At 32.6% G+C, this 22,599-nt stretch overlaps 2 protein-coding genes across 3 annotated transcripts in view; one reads left to right on the forward strand and one right to left on the reverse strand.

Annotated features, from left to right (window-relative positions):
- LOC126734688 (structural maintenance of chromosomes protein 4) overlaps positions 1-22,599 on the forward strand; it is a 217,319-nt gene that overhangs the window by 174,542 nt on the left and 20,178 nt on the right. The gene's annotated exons all lie outside the window — the stretch shown is intronic.
- LOC126734690 (uncharacterized) overlaps positions 1-22,599 on the reverse strand; it is a 205,792-nt gene that overhangs the window by 30,905 nt on the left and 152,288 nt on the right. For both annotated transcript variants that reach the window (XM_050438399.1, XM_050438400.1), the window contains exons 5-8: positions 11,784-11,917; positions 11,566-11,731; positions 11,319-11,504; positions 11,103-11,263 (exon numbers count right to left, since the gene is read on the reverse strand). In XM_050438399.1, the coding sequence (XP_050294356.1) occupies positions 11,103-11,263; positions 11,319-11,504; positions 11,566-11,731; positions 11,784-11,917 (647 nt within the window). The remainder of the gene's footprint in view (positions 1-11,102; positions 11,264-11,318; positions 11,505-11,565; positions 11,732-11,783; positions 11,918-22,599) is intronic.

A 22,599-nucleotide genomic window follows, 5' to 3' on the forward strand; every position in this document is an offset into this window, starting at 1 on the left:
TTTCGAGTATTGCTTCTTATATAATTAACCCGGTATTCAGTATCAGTGTTGTCCAGTGGATGTATAATATTCTGTGGGTAGATATAATGGATTGCGAAGAGCGATCCTTAGTTTTATTTTTTACTTAGCGTTTTTGATTTTAAACCTCGCGTATCTTTCCCGGAGCACTTTTCCTACGAATCTTCAAAAGGCTGGTATTTTCTTCGTAGGCCTCGAATGATTCTAGATTATTCTATTCTCCTCTATATTCAGAGGTGAGAAATTCTTGTTTTTACAACATATTTTTAATAGGTAATTAATTTTTTTTTCAGAAAATTTAACCTTTATGTTGATGACAGAATTTCTAAGGAATATTCTAATTTATAATCTTACAGTTCATTTCTTCCAGGTTAGTTTAGAATTAGTTAATTACACCAAATTAGTATAAAATTACTGGCAGTATCCCTGAGTGTTTGGAGCCCACTTTCTTCCCATTTCTTAGATTTTTTATGTAGGTTTTATTAAAATACCTTTTTAAAATCGCTATATTTAACGCCTAATGCTTGGTGTGTTCTGAGGTTTCTCGTAGGACTGACTTGGTTTTATGTTGGGAATAACGATATTTTTAACCCTCGGGACCCTCCACATGGAGGATAGAACTATTTTTACCAATACTAATATTATGTTTAATTAAGCATGTTTCGCCGAGTAGATACAACCGAATTTGCTCTTTGTGCAACAATCTGATAAATGGACTTTTAACTACCTAAATAAAATTCGTATGTGGCATTTTCTTTTTTGTATTGTCAATAATAAGCAAGTCAGTATTAAGTTTTTTCGATTCTAAGAACAAAATTCTTCTTTAATTTTAAAACATTTTTAGAAATTCTTCTATTAATTTTATATGGTTATACTGAATGACATGTATCACTGGTCAAATAAATTAGAATTTTGATTCAGCACGGTTCGCACAAGTTCCGTTGATAATATGACTAATGATAGGTATATAGGTATAATAATAGGTATAATAATATATATATTGACTCTACAGACTTTTTATTTTTAATGCTAGATTAGGATATTTCGTATGCTTGTTACGAATAATATCACAGATGTTATTGGAGCGGGGTACAGCTATATCAATGACAGTTCACTTTAATATCTGGCTGTTACCAATTGTTTTTCTGTCGGAAAATTTAAAAATCATGTTGCGACATTTCTAGAATCTGATAATAGTAAAGTATCATAGATATCTGCATCAGATGGTAAGTGTTTTCGGGCATTTTTATTCTTTTTTTTAAATATTTCTTTAGGTTTTTAGGTACCACGCTGACTATAAGTGATACTACTTATTCGATGTTATGTTTTTAAAGAAGCCCTTGATAATTTATGGCTGATAGTTTATTATGCTCTCCAGAGATTTACTATTTGCTACGTTGCAACATTGGCAAGTAGAGAAAATAATGTGTTCTATAGCTTCAGCACTAATATTGCATTTCTGAGATTTGTATGGCTCTATGTTCTTTTTTAATATATATTTTTTGTGATTCTTCTGTAACAGGGTAGATTCGGCCATTCTGGAGCCAGTATAATGAGGCAGTTGTCTCCACACTCTCGTTCTACAGAATATTTTAAAACTGTCCAAAGAGGTTGTAAGGAGTTCCATATTCAAAAGTTTCCTTTTTTTCGTTCGTTCGTTGCTAATCATATTCGGAAACGGTAGGTATGCACCTTCGCTACAAATTACACCTTAATGGTGTAAGTTTTATATCAGCCTTTATGATCGCTCGAAAAATATTTTTAATAATGTTTCTAAAGAAGTACTTTCATAGTATTACAGTTTGTGAGTTATGAAGATCTACCAAACGAAAGATACCTCTTCCTTCTTCTTGACGTGGTAGTTTCAATCTGTTTTTTAAAGATTGCAGGTGGTATTTACTGTAAGCTGTCATTTTTGTTTTCTTTTCGTAGTGCCATATGAGCCCACCTAACTATGTAAAACGAATATCAGAGGGTTCACATTTTAGATTTGTGAATTGCTTTCGTGAATCTCGCTGAGTTGAATTCTGTTTTGAGTAGCAAAACCAAACGGTAATTTATGTTATCATACCCCATGGTGGAATTAGCATTAGTATCTTATAGGATTGCTCAAGATTACTAAGGTTATTGCTTAGAGAGTGTACGTCTTACAACAGCTCAATAGGCTTTGCCACAATGACGGCTCTTTGCATTCAATTTATGGCTTAGTGTGATACTTTTAGATCTTCTAAGTGTTTTGAGCGTTTATTTGGCCATCAATCCATTGGCCAAGACAATCATAGGTTAATTTTAACTGTTTGAGTTCGCTACATGTCTTCAATTTCATCTGTCAGTGCTTGGTATTTTTTCTTCTTCGTTTCGTATGCTTTGTTGTGTATGAAATGTTGTCGTCTAAAGGTGTACACACTGTTTTTATCCATAATTATCTTATTAGGTCTACTATGAAGTATTTCTTGATCGAGTGTATTGTTGTGGACCAGTAAATCTTTACTTCGGAGTTTTCCAATACTGATTGTGATTCGTACTTATGCATCGGGATTTCAGTGTTTATCACGTTTGCTTTCTGATCTTGACGGTGTGGGTTATAGAATAGTGCAAGCTGAGATAAGATGTTGGATGGACTTTGTTGGATTGCTTCAGGATGTATTTTTTGTAGGACCTTGTAGGTGCCACTTGGTCCTGGATCACCATCGCGCACTGATGGTGTATCACGCAGTTCCTTTCTAGGAAAAAGGTATCCACTCGTCAGGTAAGAACTAAGAATTGCTTGCATTTACGTCGACGATGCAATTTGCAAAATACCGTTCATGTATAGGTTTGCTTTTCCATTTCATTTAAAGTGTTTTGTGGTAGTTTTCTATTTCAGGAGGAGATGCTACTAGATGCAAGGCGAAGTATCCGGCATCAAATAGGCAGGTAAGTTTTTCAATGTCCATTTCGTGAAAGCTATCATCCAATCAGCCTCATATTGCCTAATCCTGTATGTTACCTTGATCATTGTGTGCTGTTGAATCTGACTCAGATATCTGACCAACTTTGGATTTATTGCTTAGATGGAAAAGTAATGTTGTTCGTGCCAGAGTTTTGTTGCAGGTTGCGGTAAAATTGGTTTTCATTTGTAGTGAACAGGGTATTGATTGTCTTTCTGAGGTTAGAGAGTCGATATCGGCGAGGTCTATTTGATAGAGCTGTCAACTTTTGTTTAAGAGTATCCAGTACTTGTTTAGTGGTTTTGTTAGGTGGATTGTAATTAGCGTGTATTCGATTCCTCTGAAGGATGTTTTTTACTTTCCGACGTAGTTTTCTGCTTTTTTGCCCATTTTTCAAAGCTGTTAGATATCTTATTTCTTTTCTTAAACTGGCAACCTTATTAACCAAATGCTTTTCCCATGGCGTTATTGGTTTTTCTTCTTGTTGCTGTCGTTAGAGTTATAATAATATAGTATAATACCTGATTAGTTAGTATTAGTATAGTTATAATATCATACCTGATTTCATAGCCATTACATCTGACAGCAGCTGCAGATGTTGCATATACTGCAGTATGAAGGGCATTAAAAGAGTTGTCTTCTGCTGAAGAATCAGAAAAAAATTTGTATCTAGTATGCTCATTATAATAACAAGTTTCCTAAAGTTGATCTATCTCTTCGAATATTATTATTACCCTGTTAAAAGAGGCGTTATGTTTTCCGATCATCATACTATTAGTTTCAATCAGTTTCAGTAGTTTTCTGGCAGTGGATGTTCAGTAAGTGTATTTTGAAATTGTTGCTGAGTTGTGTTTATTATCGATTCGCCTTGTATCTTCTGTGATCTACTATTCGGAAGAGCCTCCTGTCTTAGCATGTCTAATTGTTCTATTGATTCTGACACGCTTTTGGTCTTATTATTATTATTTCTTGTTAAAACTGCTAAGACCTAGAATATTTTTTCGCCTAATTTCCGGAATTTCAAAGGGATTAGCTAAAAATAATTATGATAAAAATATTAATATTTATAATGTTCAATGTTAATGGACTGCCATTATCCCAGAACCTTTAAATTTGTATATAAGATCCTTATTACATATATAGTTGCCTTGGTGCAAGAATTTCTTAACCATACAAACGAGATTCATTATCCACCTCATTTTCTTTCCGATTAAAAGTTTAAAAATAATGAACCAGTAAAAACAAAATACAGGTCGAAAGCGTAAGCCAATTTGCGAATAGTGAGGATTTTTAAACAAAAACCTAATGAGCTGGTAAAAATTTGAAGACCTCCTATCAAAATTCTTTATTTATACTTGATTACTTCGAAATTATGTGATTATCCCACTTTATACAGACCACTCATTATTTACGGGTAAAAAAATAAAAAAGCAAAGCAAAATAAATGGTCCTTTTTCCGCTTATTAATGTAGTAGATAGAATTGAATTACAGTAATAATACAACGAGAAAAAAAATTAGTATGTTAAGTATGATTTTGTTGTAACCACAAGATTTTTATACATATACCATTGAAAGACGATTGGATTTATACTGCGACAAGGTGATTGGTCACATTTTTATGAGGGCTATTTAAATGATATTTAAATTTATTACAAATCGAAATTACACCACTCACTAATGCTCTTCTATAACTTATAGATATATTTATATATTCTCATTAAATATTTACTGTAGTAATTTTTAAATTTCACTAACGTTTATATTCAAATAAATATTTTTGCTATTATGTTGTACTTTACTTTACTATTTAATCATTCAAATTTATATACATCTAATAACCAATATGTGAAAATACATAATTTGTGTACTAATACATACAAATATATTTACTGCCAATTATAACAATAATAAGATAAACATTTTTAGATACACATTGTGTCAAATATCTACTTAGAATCTCTCAATAAAAAGTACAAACATTTCTTTTATCGCCTATAAATTAGTCGCTTTTCGAGCCATTACACTTATACTAACCATTAACTCGATTATCTATACATTTTTAATGCTTCAAATTAACACTAAATAATAATTTGTTCCTCGAAGTGGCAATTTGAGTTTGGACAACATATAAAAGTTAGTTGTGCTTATTCAATCAAATTAGTTCAGATTTAATCGAAAATTCGTTCCTAGTGGTAGCTTTGTGAGATGGATATGCATTATCTCTTTAGGCACAAGCTTGCCTGCGACGTGTCTCATCTCTAAATTATCGTCCAAAATCGTACGTACTAATTCTTGTCAAATGTTCACCTCTTGTGCTAGCTCGTCTCTATAGTAAAGTTTTTCAAGCACCGAAGGACTTGCTTGAGTTTAGTGATGTTTTCTTCAGTCATACCCGTTCTTAAAGTAATCACGCGAGCCACATCATTAATATTTTCAGGAGCAGTTTTGAATGCTCTATACTATTCACACATTTCTGTTTTCGCTAGAACTGTGTCTCAGACTTAATTAATAATTTCAATGATTTCGCATAAAAAAATATATACTCAGAAATACAACTATTATTTATTATTGTTTATGATGTGTGTGTGTTAAGTAACTCTAGTCTGATGATACAAGAAAGATTCGACAAGAAAATTTGCCGAAATGCATCCTTCTGAAATTAGAGGATTAGCATTTTATTTGTGGATGAAAAACTTACCCTACTAACCATTCAACAAATAGGAAATCAGTTAGATATGAATGGAAATGGAAGATTAAATGGAAATCGAAGACCTTTTCAATAAAGTGGAGCGTCACCTCACTATATTCTTTCTGTGAGACAATATTTAAACAATATTTTTTCAGATTACTAGATTGGAAAAAGATCTCAACAAGACAACATCAAAGAAGAAGAAGAAGACCGCCAAGATCACCAGGTCTCGATTTTTTTTCTGGGGTCACTTGAAAACTGTTGTGTTTAAAACACAACGAAATTCACTTGATGACCTTCGCCAACGAATCAATTGACCCCTGTATAAAAGAAGAAGGGTAGTCTCTAACGACTAGTTAGGAAGTAAAATATTGAATATTATAAGTTAATAAAAGGGCCTCTGGGATAGGTGAAACCCATTAAATGTCTAGTCGATCTTTTGAGCATCATTGTGCTCTTCATCAGGATTCACTACGATTTAATATAAAGAAAAAAGAGATTAAAAACTTTACGTCTTAAACCAATCAAAAAGTAACTTACCAATATTTATAAACTCAAACTAACTTCCTTGAGCTAATTAACACATTTAGATTATGATTAAATTTCAATTTCCTGGATTAATTACTAAATTGACTACATAATTTCACCAGATGCTGCCTTTCTTAGAAAGAAAACAACAATAATGATGCCGGTAAATATCGCATCATAAAAATTCCTTTTTCAAAACATTACAATAAATGGTGCTGAAATTTTATCAATACGTTTATTTATGGTATTGCTTTCCATATGGTAAAATTTTTTTGATGAAAACAATTACTTTTTATAATGTTAGCATCATTATAGCATATCATATAATTGCTGTTGCTTGCAAACAAATCAATGCCACCGAGTCTCGCCAGCAAATTCAAATCAAAAGTTTATTTTTTAATTCAAAATTAACCTTACAAAAAATTGAGAAACTTAGCTTAAAGGAAATATTTTATATAAACCAAACGACTCTAAAGACGGATCTCTAAAGAAAATGTAGTTTCTGTAAAAGCAACTGATGTTTGGTCAAATACTGTCCATGTACTTCTAGATTTAGGTTCATATTTCAATTCATATTTATATATTAATGCTATCATACAATTGTATTAATATACGTCAAAAAACAAATAAAGTAAATTTAAAATCAACAAGCGTGAAGATAGAATGGTAAAATATGAACTGCAATATAAAAAAGCATTTTACAGCAGGTTTAAATGTAGCTCTTATACTCTGAAGAAAATGATAAAACAATTTATTTCCTGATAATCGTGGGCACCTTAACATTTTACCAGCTGACAATATTTGGGTATAAGGTTGTATTTAAACCTCGTGTCAGGATTGTGGATATCACCATGTGCCTCATACCAACTCTGCCCCTTTTAATGAAAAGGAGACTGTCCAAGATATACTAGGAAAGCAATGACAATATACGAAACTCTTACAAATGTCTGTCTGCAATCAGCCCTATATCCCACGCCTGCCATTGCTAGAATAGCCCTTCTTAGAAGACCAAAGATTCGAGACGCCCGTGTCACAGTTCCCCATATTAATAGAGCATAGGACAAGACTGAATGGATATAAAATGTAATATGGTATTTAAGCTACTTGTAGCAAGTAAAAAAGAATCAGAAATTAACAAAAGAAAGTTGAAAATAAATATAAAACATAATACAACAAACAATATTTGATATGACACGCTTATAAAAAAATATAACTCAGAAACTCTCTATGAAATAAATTAGCAGTTAAAATCCTCTTAATGGTACTTATAAAAATTGTATTCTTTAGCAATCCTATCAGACTAGGTAATTTATTAGAGATTAACATGTTAATTATTTTTAATGCTTTTATTTCACTTATAGCGTGGCATTCTTAAGTTGTTAGATGCGCGAATGGAAATTCCAGATGATAAACCGGTCGTGGAATTGGAACGGTTTGCATGAATCTCTACTCTAATAATCTATAAAAAATGAATGCTGACGATAATATCATTGTTCCCAGAAGGGAAAATATTACGATGTGACTCTATTTGCCCCAAGTGCATGAATAATTAATTGTACAGCCTTTTTTTGCATTCAAAAATTTCTCGAACCATCCAGATACCATAAAGTCTTTATAGTCACATAAAGATTTTGTTAGCATTTACAAGCAAAGCATAAAAAAATACTATAGAGCCTGCTATATATTGGCCTAGTATAGGCCAATAAACTTGCACTGTTCAAATTAGATCTAGATTTTCCTTTACAAATCATGGTTGCATTATCTGCAAATAGTGAAGTTATTTATATAAATAACAAATAGAAGCAGACATAAAACGCAGACCTGGGGCACTCCATGCTACTATAGTAACGAATTTGATAAGTAGGTCATTACAAACGAAAACTGCTTTCTTAATCAAAGAGAAAGGAATAAAATAGGGCTAAAGCGTTTTTAGAGAAACCAGGGTAATCTTATTTTTTGTATATCATCACATGCTACAGTGAAATGCCTTTAAAATATCGTAATAAAAACATATCGGATTTTTGTATCATAACAACCTGTTCCAAGCCCTCAGTGATGTCAGATCTAGGCTGGTAGAAACCTCTACTTTCTTTTAATAAAATGACTTTAAAACTTTGGCAAAAAATTAAGCCTTAAGTTATTAACATCATCTTATTTGACCTTTTTGTACAGAGGTAAATTATTCGACGTTGATTGTGAAAAAAATCTATCTGTAAGCTACATCTGTCATTTTCTTTTAAAATAAGCTTTATTTTTAAGACTTAAAAATAATTAATGAAAATATTATTCATGAAAGATGAAAAGTCGGATGATCAAACAGAAATAAACAGTACATTTGCCCCAAGCTGTAGATAATTACTCGTCCCTAAAAGAAATAAAGCAACCGACGTCATTAAAAGAAAAACAGCTTTTTTGATCCAAGATTTTGATTAAATTTTGATCCAATAATGATTCGCGCTTTTTTAAATTAATATTGTAAGTTTTTGTTTTCATTTCAGGTTTAAACTTAATTATTATGCGGGACTTTGTTTAGAGTTAATGAGAAATTGGGCTTTTTTAATTTAATTGAGTGCTGCTACTTCTTTTTGTTTTCCAAGTAGTGAAGCTGTTAAATTATTTTTAAATTTTAATTATATAAGTATGTAAGTTTTTATAACATACAATGTTTTTTTCAAAAATTACTATATTACAAAAAATTACTAGGAAAACATAATAGATATAGACATTTTTTAATTAAGGGTTTTCTTATAATAAAAATATAAAAAATTAAATATGTAAAAGAAAAATAACGTCACATATTTCAGGAACGAATCTGAACGTCTCATGTTTTTGTCCTGTTCCACACAACAGGACAAAAGCACGCTTCAAAATAATAACTTTTGCAGGCTTAGTTTTAAGAATTTGGGAGACTACAAGAACCAATCAGATAAATATAGGAGCTAGTGTCACGTCTTTCGAGTCTAATGGGCCTAAGAAATGGGCCTAGAAAAAGAGCTTTAATATAGCAGGAGGTGCTGGAATAAATCTCTACAGCATAGAACTTTCTTTTCTAAAGCCAACCCTTTATTTTTATTAAGAGCATTAAAGGGTGTTTTATATTTTATTCGTACTTTTAAGCTTTTTATGTATACGTTTTTCATCTTTTATTTTTAATGATGCTTCGTTAAGGGTGAAACACGGGTAGCTATATGGAATTTTGTGTATTTTTGTTATTTTGAGATTGAGACTTTATATTCAGTTTTCGTTTACAATTTGTTAAATCATCCGTAGAAAATTGAATTATCTTGATGTTTTTTAGTTCATTTTAAGTAGGGCTTCTTTACTGAATAACAAACAAAAAATACAGATAACTAAAATTAATATACATAAAATTTTCACTCCGCCAAAAAAGTATCACATCATTTGAATTTTTTAACTCTGTAGAAAATGTTCTTAATTATCTTAATTAATTTTTACTGGTTGAAAGATTAAAAAACACAAAATACAACATATAAAGTGGTTCTATTTAATAAACTTTATAAATTAGGATATAAACCGAAAATAACAAAATAAAATAAAACTTGTAAGTTAAAAAAATTTAGTAATATGCAGGCACGTTATCTCTGGCGCATCACAACCTGACAACGTTGTGGCATACTTCTAATCAATGTCCCGATTAAGTAATTTAATTGGTCCCGATTTCCCCATTCTGCAGTTAATAAAAAGTTCATTCCTTTTCCGATCTTACCCTTCTGTAAAGGAGACCAGAAATATGGTCTACCGGTTTCAAATTCGAACTGCACGCTGGCCAGCCTAACACTTTGATATCGGTCTCTTGAAGATACTCTAGGTGGGGATATACATTATCATTCATAAGGAGATAATTATTACCAACAAATCAGGCATAACATGTTGTTCCAAAATATCTCTAATGTGTTTGTTGGCAGTTAATGCCCCCATCAAGCAGTACCAATTGCGTGTGGCTTCTTAAACATATTCCTTTCTAGAGCAGACTAATAGACTTTCTCTCAAAATTGGTTAAATGTCTTATGTTGCACTAAAAATAGCGCTCGCCATCTCGTCTGGAAAGAAGTATTCGTCGATTTTAGGAGTATGAACAAAATCATCTATGACGCACGTTATTTCAATCATTTATGTTCCAATTTAAGTCTCTGGTAACTATTGTGACTAGTGCAACGCAACTAGTGAGACGACGAACAGTGGCAGCTACCTTTATTCCAGCCTCAGAATGTGTTACGGTTTCTGATGATATTCGTACATTTTAAGAATCAGCAAGCTCTTGTTGGAACTCTTGTAGCCACATGTATCCGATGAAGAGCTTGCGGAATCAAAAATCCGAAAACTCCGGCCGACATAGTACTGATCGCCGATCGTACCCTTATACGAAAATATAAATAATTAAATCGAATACCCTTATACGAAAATATTAGCTCGAAATACTGTGTATTCATTAACACCAATGTTCATCTTCAATATCAATGAGACATTATTCTGATCACTTCAGCTTTTGTTAAATTTACGTTTGTTTTTATATTCTATATTCAATATTTTATACAGAATTTTTGAAAAAGTGCACTCTGGAACGAACCAATTTATGGACTGGCAAAAAACAGAAAATTAACAAAATTGTTTATCTGTTTTTTTTAACGCAAGAATTTGGCTAGCAATCTGGTATACAATTTTATCTAGATCAAAGGATAGATAAAGACTAAAAAAATTGAACAAGTAACTTTTTACATATAGATTTTATATTTTTAAGTTATTTATACCCTATAATATTCGTCTCGTAAGACTCCCTAAGAATCTTTATGAAAATCTTTATGATAACTTTTCTTAAGTTATTCAAATCCACATATTCTTACATAAACTGCGACACTATATAATACGTATATTATACTCTGTACTTAATTCTTAATTCAATACGATATATACTTACTTCAAGATTTGGAATTACATCAGGAGCGTTGTCAGTGTCAGAGTTGTTGGAATCGCTGTATGCTGTATTTTCAGATGGATTGAAATGATGAGACAATCCCAAAAGTGGATTATTTTTTACAATTCCTTCTTCTACGGCGATTATACTGTCACTATCTCTACCTAAAATTCTTTATAATTAACTTCGCTGCTTTTTAGCAATAATAAAAGTATATACCTTTTACAGAATCCTTAGCGGAATTCTTCTTCTTCAAATGTAAATATAAAAAAATTGACGCGACGTAAATGAGACCCAATAAAACAGAACAAATTGCGATAGCAACGTATTCAGTAACGCTGAGACCCTCCTCCGAACTTTCTGTTGCAGAATGGGCTTCTAGTGAAAACAAAACTTCGGTGATATCTAAGATTATATATATTTTTATTAGTAATTGAGATAAAAATGCGGCATTTTAAGATATTACTTGTTTGTAAAATAATTGGTGAGCCTACTATTCGAAAGGAAACACAGGGCGAGAAGAAAGTTTGACTAGAATCGATGGTAAGGTCGGCTTCCAATTCTCGACACATCAGTTGGACCAGGACGAGTCGTCCGGAAATTTTTTGATGCAGCTCTTTTTCGCCAATCCACTAAAATACTTTTAGAATACTTTTTCTGATATATTTAGATTTTAGTATTTACCTCCAGAAATGTTCTTCCTTCATCGCGATACAACCTAAATGGAATATCAGTATCCACAGGATTTCGCAGATCCGTCCATCCATCCTCAGTAAGAAATTTAGCTCCAGATACTGCACAAATGGGTTTTCGAATACCTAAAAGATGAAAATAAATCTTTGATGCAGATATAAATTATAAAAATGTATAATCATTTCTCAGTTTTAGTACTCATAGTTAAAGAAACCTAATTACTTTCGAATATTTAAATACATAAATTAAATTAGATTTTTTGGCAATGCTAAAGAAGTATTATTTAGGTAAAAATTATAAAATCAGTTAGTAACAAAAACAGTAGTATATTAAAATTTCGAAAAATAACAACCAGACAGACGCAGACGCTTCGAAAATATTGACAAAAAAACCATCTTCAATAGGAATTATAAAACACCCTGTAACATGAAAACGATTCACTTTTCAAGATTCCTGTATATGAAATTTTTGTCTCATTTTTAGACAAAGATGCAGCTGGTAAAATATTACGATGAATTTCGGGACACCCTGTATAGAGGACAAAAATTAAAGTTTATTTAAAAGATTTAGTTGAATTAAATACTTTTTCAAACTGGAGGAAGCTCTCTAGTGATATCCTGCCTCTGTGCGGTATATAATAACCCAACTAATCGGATATGGGATAGCTTCAAGATGGTAGAAATTGTAGAAGAACTCTGGTTCAAATACTTATAATTAATGAGATAAAGCAATTTTTAGATAAAGAATTTTAGGAAAACTATATAAAGATACAAAAGTATCCTACCCTTTCTCTCAAATTATGCAAATTAAGTGGATGTAGCTTGTTGCCGGATTTCCAACGTTAAATCCGTTTTCGCAATTGAAAATTTCTCCTTACCTATTTTGTTTGGCCATCTATTGTAATTCGTTCTTCATGCTTATTAATGCAGCACTACCCTTACACCTGTGAAGGTACCCTCCCATCTTGCCAATTATGATAGCTAAATATTATGGCTGGTAAGTACTTTATAGTTTAATTTAAAGATCAAATATTAAAAACACAGTAGGAAGTGTGAGCGGAATATATGTGTATTAAATTTTATACAAATCTTATGTCAGGTTTCTAATCTTATACCTTTTAACATTTTAAAGTAACGTACGCCTTATCGTAGATAAATGCTTTTACAATGGAGCAGTTTTAGCAGGATGGTGCTACAAGCAAATCCTAAGGATGTAGGTTAAGTTTGGTTCGTTTTATCTACGAGTATGTCTGACTTTTTCGATCAGTATTTGATTAATTAACAATTTGTTAAATTATAATTTGCTACTAAAAATTCGATGTTATTTGACCTTTTTAATACTTATGAACAGCTGATCACGAGAGAACAGTTTGGACAGGCACAGGCACTCATGAAGCACTCTAGTCAAGCCTATAAATTCTCGCTCAGAAATGCATGAACTTCAGAATATTAATGATAGCGTTCAAAGAGCATGCTCACAGTACGGAATGAAGATCAATATTAAGAATATGGATACAATGGTAAATAGCAAAAATCAGAATATCCCTCAATTATATAAAAGATGGAGTATTACGATAAATATTCCATCGCAAAGCGATGACGAAGTCCTAAAAATGGTAAATCGTTTTAAATATTGCGGTTGCTGTATTGAAATAAACACAAACCCTGATAACGAAATAAGAATCAGCATTGAGCAAGTCCGCCAAGGATTTATGTGATATAAGCGACTCCTTTTTAAATTATACTTGGATCTGGAACTGCGTCTGAGATGCAGGTGCGGTGTTACGTCTGTTGTAATGCATTGAATCATGGACGTTTCATGACTGAAAATCATGTTTGAACTCTGGTGCTACAGACAAACGTTAAGGATTCCTTGTACGGAGGGAATCACGAACGATCAAGTACTTCAGAGAATAGGTGACGAATAAGAGCTACTACATATCATAAAAGTAAAGAAAACAGCATACTTAAACTACTTACTTAGACATGAAAGGTACGAGTTGCCCAACAAGTATTTGAGGGAAAATTTGAAGGAAAAAGGGGCTTGGGAAGAAAGCGACGGTGTGAAACTGTCTGAAAGCCAAATTTCTTAAACTGAACTGGCTTGAACTTTGAGCAAGTTCTTAGAACGGCACGCATTTTACAATGTGATCGCCAATCTTTATTGAAGACGTTACGGAAAGAAGAAGAAGACTTACGAATGAAAATATGTATTTCAACAGCCGTTTTTGTGAATTGTTTTTATAAATGATAAGCAGTGAGAAGTAGCAGGACTCTTTGGTAAATAGGGCTAATATAGAATTATAAAATCTGCTATACAGATGGCTCTAAAATGAACCATAAAGTTTTTACAAGCTTCTGTGGCAGCGCTTCATATACCCGCTGGGCTTACTCACTGGGTGACGACGCTTCTGTATTTCAAGCTGAAATTTTTAATGCATTAAATTCCAAACAGCAAATTTTAAATTGTGGAAACATAATACAGTCGGCTGAATTTTCCCAAATAGCAGAGTCGCTATTAAAGCCAACAAAAAAAGAGTTTGGATTGAATAATGGTCCTAGTGATACTGGCGAAGGACGGGTACAGGGTTCAGTTTGTCGCCATTGCTAGACTAGGGTCCGCAAAACTATGCCAAATGTATAGCTGTTGCATCACTAAAGAGTCTGCTCGACAGAAAAACACTCTAGAGAGAGAGTGACGGAAGGTACTTTAGGAGCATGAAACAGCCAAAGCACACATAGCAGCTCTGCTTATCTTGCCAGGCAATTACTGTTCCTGAACAAACACAAAAATCGGCTAGTTAAGGGTTTTTGGACACTGGCACTTAAGTCGCCCGTTTTTACACCCAAGGTATTGCGGATAACCTGGAGTAGCGTTGGTGTTGGGAGTAGGAAGAAAGTGCAGACCATGTAATTTTCAATTCTCTATGATCCATTTTTTAACTAAAGAAAAATTTATGTTTCTTTATCAAAATACTTTATTTAATATGCCAATAACAATGTTAATATCTTTATGGGAAAATTAAAACCCACATGGTGCTGTTTTAATCTTTAACGGAACAGATATCGAGTATTAAATAAAGTGTTTTGATAAAGTGGTAAAATTATTTCTTTATTTAAAGATTACACTTACACCTAAGATTCTAGTTCTCGGGAAAGTTTTTTTAGATAAAATCGTAAGAAAGATTAATAATTTTATTTTATACATAAATAAAATATATAATAGTACTAGCTACGATTTTTACAATAAAAATTTAGAATTGGGCAAAAAATATAATATATTTTCCTTCTTCTTTCTTTTTTTACTAAAATCCTGCATAAATGTTCGAAATTAAACATAAATATGGTTAAAGAGTTTTTATGTTTGGAATATTCTCGAAATATTTCTTCAATGATTTGTAAATATCTTTATAGGTATTTTGAGGATTTGAAGTTATCAGCTCTAGTATCTTCAAGCTGCAAATGGTAAAATCACAAAGAGATAGGGTAAACCCGCTGCTGATTACACTCCTGTATACGTCCAGGATCGACAAAATGAGATGATCAATATCTGGTTGGGACACCTCATTCCAAGCAACTCGAATTTCGTAAAATACCTGTGCCAGAGTATGTGGCGGATAGTACCACGTGGTTAGGCTTCTTCCCATTATATCCTACACCTGCTTGATGTCACCTTGTTTAATGGAGATATCACTACCATAACGCGCAGCAGTTATATTGTCTCAGAGGGTTGACCAGCGTACATGCCTCTCGACAGCAAATTCGGTCTCACGCCGTTCTCCACGGTAGCGTCTTACTCTTACAATGAACGTGTACTATGCAACAACTACAACGTGTAGTATGCACAATGGTAATCGCGATTCTGTCTAGGTATGTCTAGGTATGTCTAGACAGAATCGCTTATCGTGTATGAGGCTGACATTATGCCATTCTGCCTTCCAATGTTGCCATTCTCTGCTCCAATTTAAACCATAACTACAGTTGTCCGTAGCCAGAGGCAACAGTAGCAGTGAACGGTATGAAAGAAGGCCAAAGGCCTAAATGCGACAATAATATCTACGCATAATAACAGTTGTACCTCTTTTTTCTAATCCATTAATCAGTAATCTGACGTGTAGTAGTAAAAGGGTCTCGTAGGGCTAGTTGTCTGAAGCGCCTATCTTAACGCTTTGAAGTACGCCTCGGTTGACCAGTTGGCCTTCTTCGAGTTCCTCTACCTTCTTCTATCCATATTCAACACAAAATTTCTAACATGATAATTTTGACGTCTTTGAACTCGAAGCATTTTTTATGCTCAACACTAGTAAACAGACGTGTAGTAATAAAAATATCTCTACCAATCAGCTCTCAGATTTCTTCACAAAAATTAAAGGGATAAAATTTTAAGAATGATAAACAAAAACAAAGATAAAACGTTGTGGTTCTTACCATAGCATGCTTTAAATATTGTTTATATTAAAATTATTCCCTCTGGGTGTAACACTCTTATGTCAGTGAGTATATATACATATAAGCAATTAAGAACAAAAACGAATATTCGGAATATACCGCAGAATCCATCCTTTCAATTAATAAATTGAGGTAAGTGGACAGCTCAGGACTGTTGTATAAATGTCCCGGTAAGCATTCATGCCCTCCATCGTTTAGTATCAGAGGCCAATAACCTTAGAGAATCCAATAATGTCCTCTGGTTTTATAAATAGTTTAATATCGCTTTAAAAAGTGTAAAGATTGCCTAAATACTCGGAATCCTAAATACCGGATACGTAATAATACCTAAATATTAAATACGGATTTATTTACGGTTTTTTCTTTCTTCCAACACAAACTACACTTGGGGTCATATAATGTGTAGAAGTCGTCTTAAATATTAGTATACAGTTAGAAGACCAGACTTCAGCGGCCAGGCACCCTGACAAGCTGCACTCGGCAGCCCTGCTTCGATAGTTCTTCTAAGACTTTTCTAAGCTCTAAAACAGGCTTTGATCTTAATTTATCGCCTGCCATAGCAGCGTATATAATATAAGATTGAGACGGTGTCTACATTGTAAGATTTTCTGTTCGCATTTTATTGCAGCGAATGCTTTAATTGAAAAGACTGTGGAATGTGTTCTAGCGATTTTTCAAGAAGGTCTTGATTTTTAGAGTTGCAAGAGCTGTACCTCAGGCCGTTCACATATATTCTCTGATATTTAAGTATGTGAGGAGTTGGTTCACTAGAATTTCTGTTTTTTCTGTGCACCGCTACCAAATGAGAGCTCCGCATGTAAGAAGAGACTTAACGTTAGACGAATAGATCTAATCAACGATTTTCGGAAACAGATCCCAGGTACTACCATAAGCTCTTCGCCAGACTTAAAGCACGGAGATGATCTTCCTAATTCGGGTATATCCCTAGTTATACCAAAAAGTTTGAAATCCAGTGTCACACCTAAGAACCGCATTATCCTGGAGTATTTTAGATGCATACTCCCTCTATTCTATTTTAATTTATATACAGAGCGGCGAATGGATCACTGCATATAAAGTTCCTAAGTCTGACGTCGGTGGGGGCTGTATTTCTTGCGGAAAAATTTAAAAAAATACAAAAGTCATTTGGTGACAAATCAGGAGAACTTGGAGGATTTAATATTGCCAGTCCCATCAACAAGACGGTTAGGAAAAGTATTTGTTAAAAATTCTTTTACTCTAACCGCATTTTGAGCAGGACAGTCATCTTGTTAAAAATAAACTGATCCCAGGTCTATATCAGGTCAGAGGAAGAACTTGGTTTTCTAGTAACTCAAGTTCAAAGTACCGTCAATGAAAAATGGCTCAAAAATATGGTCGCCCAAAATACCAGCCCAAACATTCAACTTTTGAGGGTAATGAGTAAATAACTGAAAACTTTTGTGCTCGTTTTTCTGAGACCAGTAACAAACAATGGATGGATTATGTTAACCATGCAATGGAATAGAGGACTTATCTGAAAACAAAATATTTTCTAGAAAATTTTCATTTGCCTTTTCTAGCATGGTTTCCCAAATTGCGATTCTTCGCCACTGATCTTCAGAAAACACCTTCTGAGTTTTGTAATATTTAGAACATTTGTATCCAAGTTTTTCCAAATACTCGTCACAGTGTGGTGCATACGCAGCTCCGCTTCAACAATCTCCTGGCCCTTTTAATAAGTGGTTCTTGAGCTTTAATGTGACGATTTCTACGTTTTTGGAGGCAAAAAGATGTCTAATAGTTAAAAAAATAAAAAAGTAGCCCTTTAAGACTCAACAATGCAGTGTGCATTACACATCAAAAGATCTGCTGATTGTCCCGTGCCCAAAATAGCAAATTAGACGATCGGAATCTGCCGCGCCGCTTATCTACCAAAAAGTTAGCGAGAAGTGGTGTTGCAATTTATAATGCCTATGTGTAGTCTTCTATTCGCCAACCTGTATACTCGAAGAAAGGTTGTGACACATGTTTTTTTAAATTATTCTATATATTTCCTTTTTTTTTGGTTGCCTTACCCTTAAGAAGTCAATAGCAAAAAAGGATATCGACCATTTATATTGCAGTAACTCCATTATACACCGTAGGACCAACATTACTTGTTCTGCGTCCCTCTTAGTGAAATATTTTAAAGAACCTATTCTTGTTTATAATAACTAATTTTTTATTTTGATTTATACAGAAATACTATGTATTTAAATGAAATACAAAATATTTTCATATTTTTATTATATTCCTTAAAATTATGACTTCTAGTTACGTAGAATGCAAAAATTTCTTACAAAAATATATAACCCAGTTTCTCTATGTTCCTTTTCTCGAAAAGAAGCATCTATGTCGTTTGTTTAAAGTTTATTAAATAAATTAATAAAATTTCTTTAAAAAATTATTTTCGTTTAACAGATGTTTCTTTATAAAAAATTGATTTTATTTTATCACAGAAACTGCTTGTTATCATGGGGTAGAGTTAAAAATGCAAATTTAAATTCTAAAAGAGCACCTAAAATTATCTTCTTTGATGTGGCTCACTATGCCAACCATACCGTTAAAAAAATCAGAGAATGCACCTTAACCGCTATCTTGAACGACACTTTAACGTTATTTATTGTTAAGTCCTGAAACCCCAAAAGCGTCTCTGACATTTACAGTATCAGCTCTGGGACCACCTAACCAGTTCTTCTTAATTGATATAATTAAAATAAAATTTTCAGAGTTTTGTTCGCTTTTTTTTATCAAGCAAATACGTTGTGAAATTTTTTTTGGCGTGCACGTGACATCCATAATCTGATAAGCAGCCCTGTAAATATGCGCCTTTTTTGATAAAGTAATCTTGGTTTTTTTAAGGCTAAGTGGCAGTTATATTTAAGAGGAAAATTGCAGGTAGTTAAGTAATGTATACTTAAACTTAAATTAAAGTCAAGCTGAAAAGAATGATTGATCTTTAAAATATGTAACTGTACTTCTTTATAAAAAAGCTTCATATTTATCCTATGTATTAGTTTTGTAAAATTTTTTTGAATAACGGTCATATTAAGTGTATATCGAAATCAAAAAAGTGCCAATATCTCGAAAATCGATGCTTTTCGAGATATTGGCACTTTAATGAAATTCGTCAAAATCGTATTCATGGATCAGATTTTCGATTGAAAGACCAACATTAAGCTAAACGGTCAAAACATTTAATAAGAAATCTATTTTAAACTGATGTATGATGTATTATAATTAACGTTTTTATTTTCTAGCTAAAAAACCAATTAAAAAAATGTATGCTAAGCTGGATAGACCTCTAAACAGTTTTCTCATTTAATTAACTATTTAAAACTACTCATTGCTTTAATAATATTGTCCAACAGTGAAGGATAAACCTATATTAACTTATGAAAAAAAAACACAAATAATATATTTAAGCTGCCTACCACCAATGCATATGCAGACGTGGAATCTTTTTATAAAAAACCTTTTTATCCATCTTACATTCCTGGCAACGTAGAAATTAACATTCAGCTGTGTCATTTTTTCGCTCGCCTAAATAAGTAATATTATTTATTAGTCTTGTATAAATCTTTTCTTTTATGCAACCCTACTACAAATCTAGGGGGTTGACGTCTTGAAACCTGGGAAGTTATAAAATTGTACCAAATCGTTACGCTTTGCCGAAGTAGTCGCATCATTTTCAATGTCTTCTAAAACTTGGTCAACATAATTAATATAGGGCTTTCCTCTCGAACAGAAGCCTGAGCAATCCTGCCTTTGGAATATACGGGGTGAATATTGATATATATTGGAGTCTGTCCAAGCATTCATCTAACTAATATAAGTATGGTTTCCGAATGCTTATTTGCTTTAACCAAATATTTATTTCACCTTAAGCCTAAAGTTAAAGGTCCAGAGCTACCCCCAAGTATTCAACTTTTCACAAGATAATAATTTCTCCTTCCAGTGTCTTTATTGATATTTTTCCAGGTAGAAATTGGAGTTAAATAACAACTGCTGTTAAATAGCTCTGGGGGACAAAACGCCTCTCTGGAGACATCAACGTATTACCCGAGCTTCGATTTTTTTCAATAAGTAATTCGCTGATTACTAATCTGCTTTTGAGTATGCAGTTAATCCACTGGCATATCGTTCTATCAACTTTAAGTCCCCTTACAACTTTTGTGATACTTACTAATAATTTTTTAGAGTCTTCTTTACCTTGGAGACGAATCTATGTAGTGCTGCCTCTAATGAATTAACATAGTGTCTGTTCTGGCCTGTCTTTTCAAAATTACTAACTTTGGCAACGGCCATTTTCACGATAATCTCTATAGTAAGCTCGTTCTTAAGATGGTGTTCTTGTTAATGTTGTCAGGTATTTAATATTTTATTCGCCTAAGGTAGCTTTTCTTTAAGTGTATACTCATTGTTTTCTTTATAAATTGATTTAATGGTACATTTTTGTTCCTTAGCGAGAATCTTCTGGAGTCTACCACATTTTAGATAGTTTTACAAATTTATATACTTTTTTGTATTTCTGATTTGTCAATGAAAAAAGTTGTCATTTGATAGTAAAGCTTATTTTGATTTTTTTTTGAGTTTTGAAAACTTTTTCAATCTTTGTTTTTATTGCGATCAAATCTATTATCAGCCACGTTATGGATTTCTATTTGTATTTTTTACACAGGTTTAATTTTAAAAAGTTGCTTAAAACAAACACTATTTTATTACCTATTCTATTACCTATTTTATAATATCTAATAAATTAAATTAAAGGCCTACTAATATGTCCCATCTGAGCTAACGATAAATATACCACGACAAGTTTTTTTTAATTATGGCAGCAAACCCATTGTCAGTAATTAAATGATTAATGTTGAAATAATTACAGTTACTGACAAGTTGGGTTAGCCGTTAGTCACACCAGAATGTTTTAACTGTAACAATTTAATATCTTTATTGTCGAATAAAGGCTTTTATAGCTTGATGTTTTATGATATAGTACGTCAGTGGTATTTTATTTTTACTTTAATTATATAGAGTGTCTGGAAAGATAACGACATTACTCAAAGACCCGATGGAGCAACTCATAAGCATTCAAAAAATCATAAAATGACCCAGGTAAAAAATCGATTGCTTTTGAGATATTGGAATTTTAATAAAATTCATCAAAATCGCACTGTTGCCTCAGATTTTCGATTGTCAGAATCTCATTTTAGTTTTGTAACACTTAAATTAACGGTTTAACATTGAACTAAACGGTAAAAAAAATTGTACGTTCTAGCCAGGTTAGAACTTTGGAAAGTTTGCTCATTTAATTTACTTTTTAAGACTAAACATTGTTTTAATAAACAGTTTACTGTTATTTGCTGCTGATTTAACTTAAAGAAATAAAAAATCAACAAGGTGATTTTGATCACCATATCAAAAAACAACAAATATTTTTGGTATTATAAGTTTGGTTACAGTGCTCCGTCTGCTCTGCATTTTATCGCATTTATATTAATTGTTATAACAACTTTTGCTCATATGCGGACTTGTCTGTTACTTTCTGATTAGGATTTGTTTATTTCGGAGACTAACTTGCTAGATACAGTTTCCTGTGTACCTTATGTTGGTTTAGCTGGTAATTAACTGTTTTAATATGCTTGTGTCGTATACCCGCCAGGAGTATGCAAAAATGCATCGAAAAAATATTAAATGCTAAATGGTCTTGGACGGGACACTTGGCCAGACATCGAAAAGCCAAATGTTTTCGTTTATCGACGATTGTCCTCGCCTCTAATATAGTCGCCAAGGCTGATTCCCATCATGGCTCTCGCCATAGCTCTCTAACGTAACCTTTAATCTGTTGGCGTCAGGGTCTCCAGGTCATACGTCATAGCCAGCAAAACACATTTGTCGAAAACGTCTCCTTTTAGACTGTTCGGAATTCGGCTCCTAAATATATAGTTTAGTCTATCAAAAGCTGCCATCTAAGTTTGATCCTTCTCGAAACATCGGCTGTTTAATTTTCTTTTGCCGACTCTGATGGCACGCCCCAAACATATTCTGGGACGTTTTCGATTATTTGTTGATTGTCTGTAATTTGTTGTTTGTTTCACATTATATCAAAGAAGCTAGCTATGCTTTAATGATAATTTTACTTTATTGCCTGATAATGCTATACCAGATGATATTCTTTAACATCAGTACTAAACTACCTTTCAACTTTACCATTCCAAAATATTGTTTTTTTTTAATTAAACATCACTATCTATATCACAGATCACACACGTGAACTCTATTATTTTAATTTCAGATCAATAAAGGTAATTTATGTCAGGCGATCTTCAAGCATTAAA

Source organism: Anthonomus grandis, chromosome 3, assembly GCF_022605725.1.
Source record: "Anthonomus grandis grandis chromosome 3, icAntGran1.3, whole genome shotgun sequence".
Lineage (NCBI taxonomy): Eukaryota > Metazoa > Arthropoda > Insecta > Coleoptera > Curculionidae > Anthonomus > Anthonomus grandis.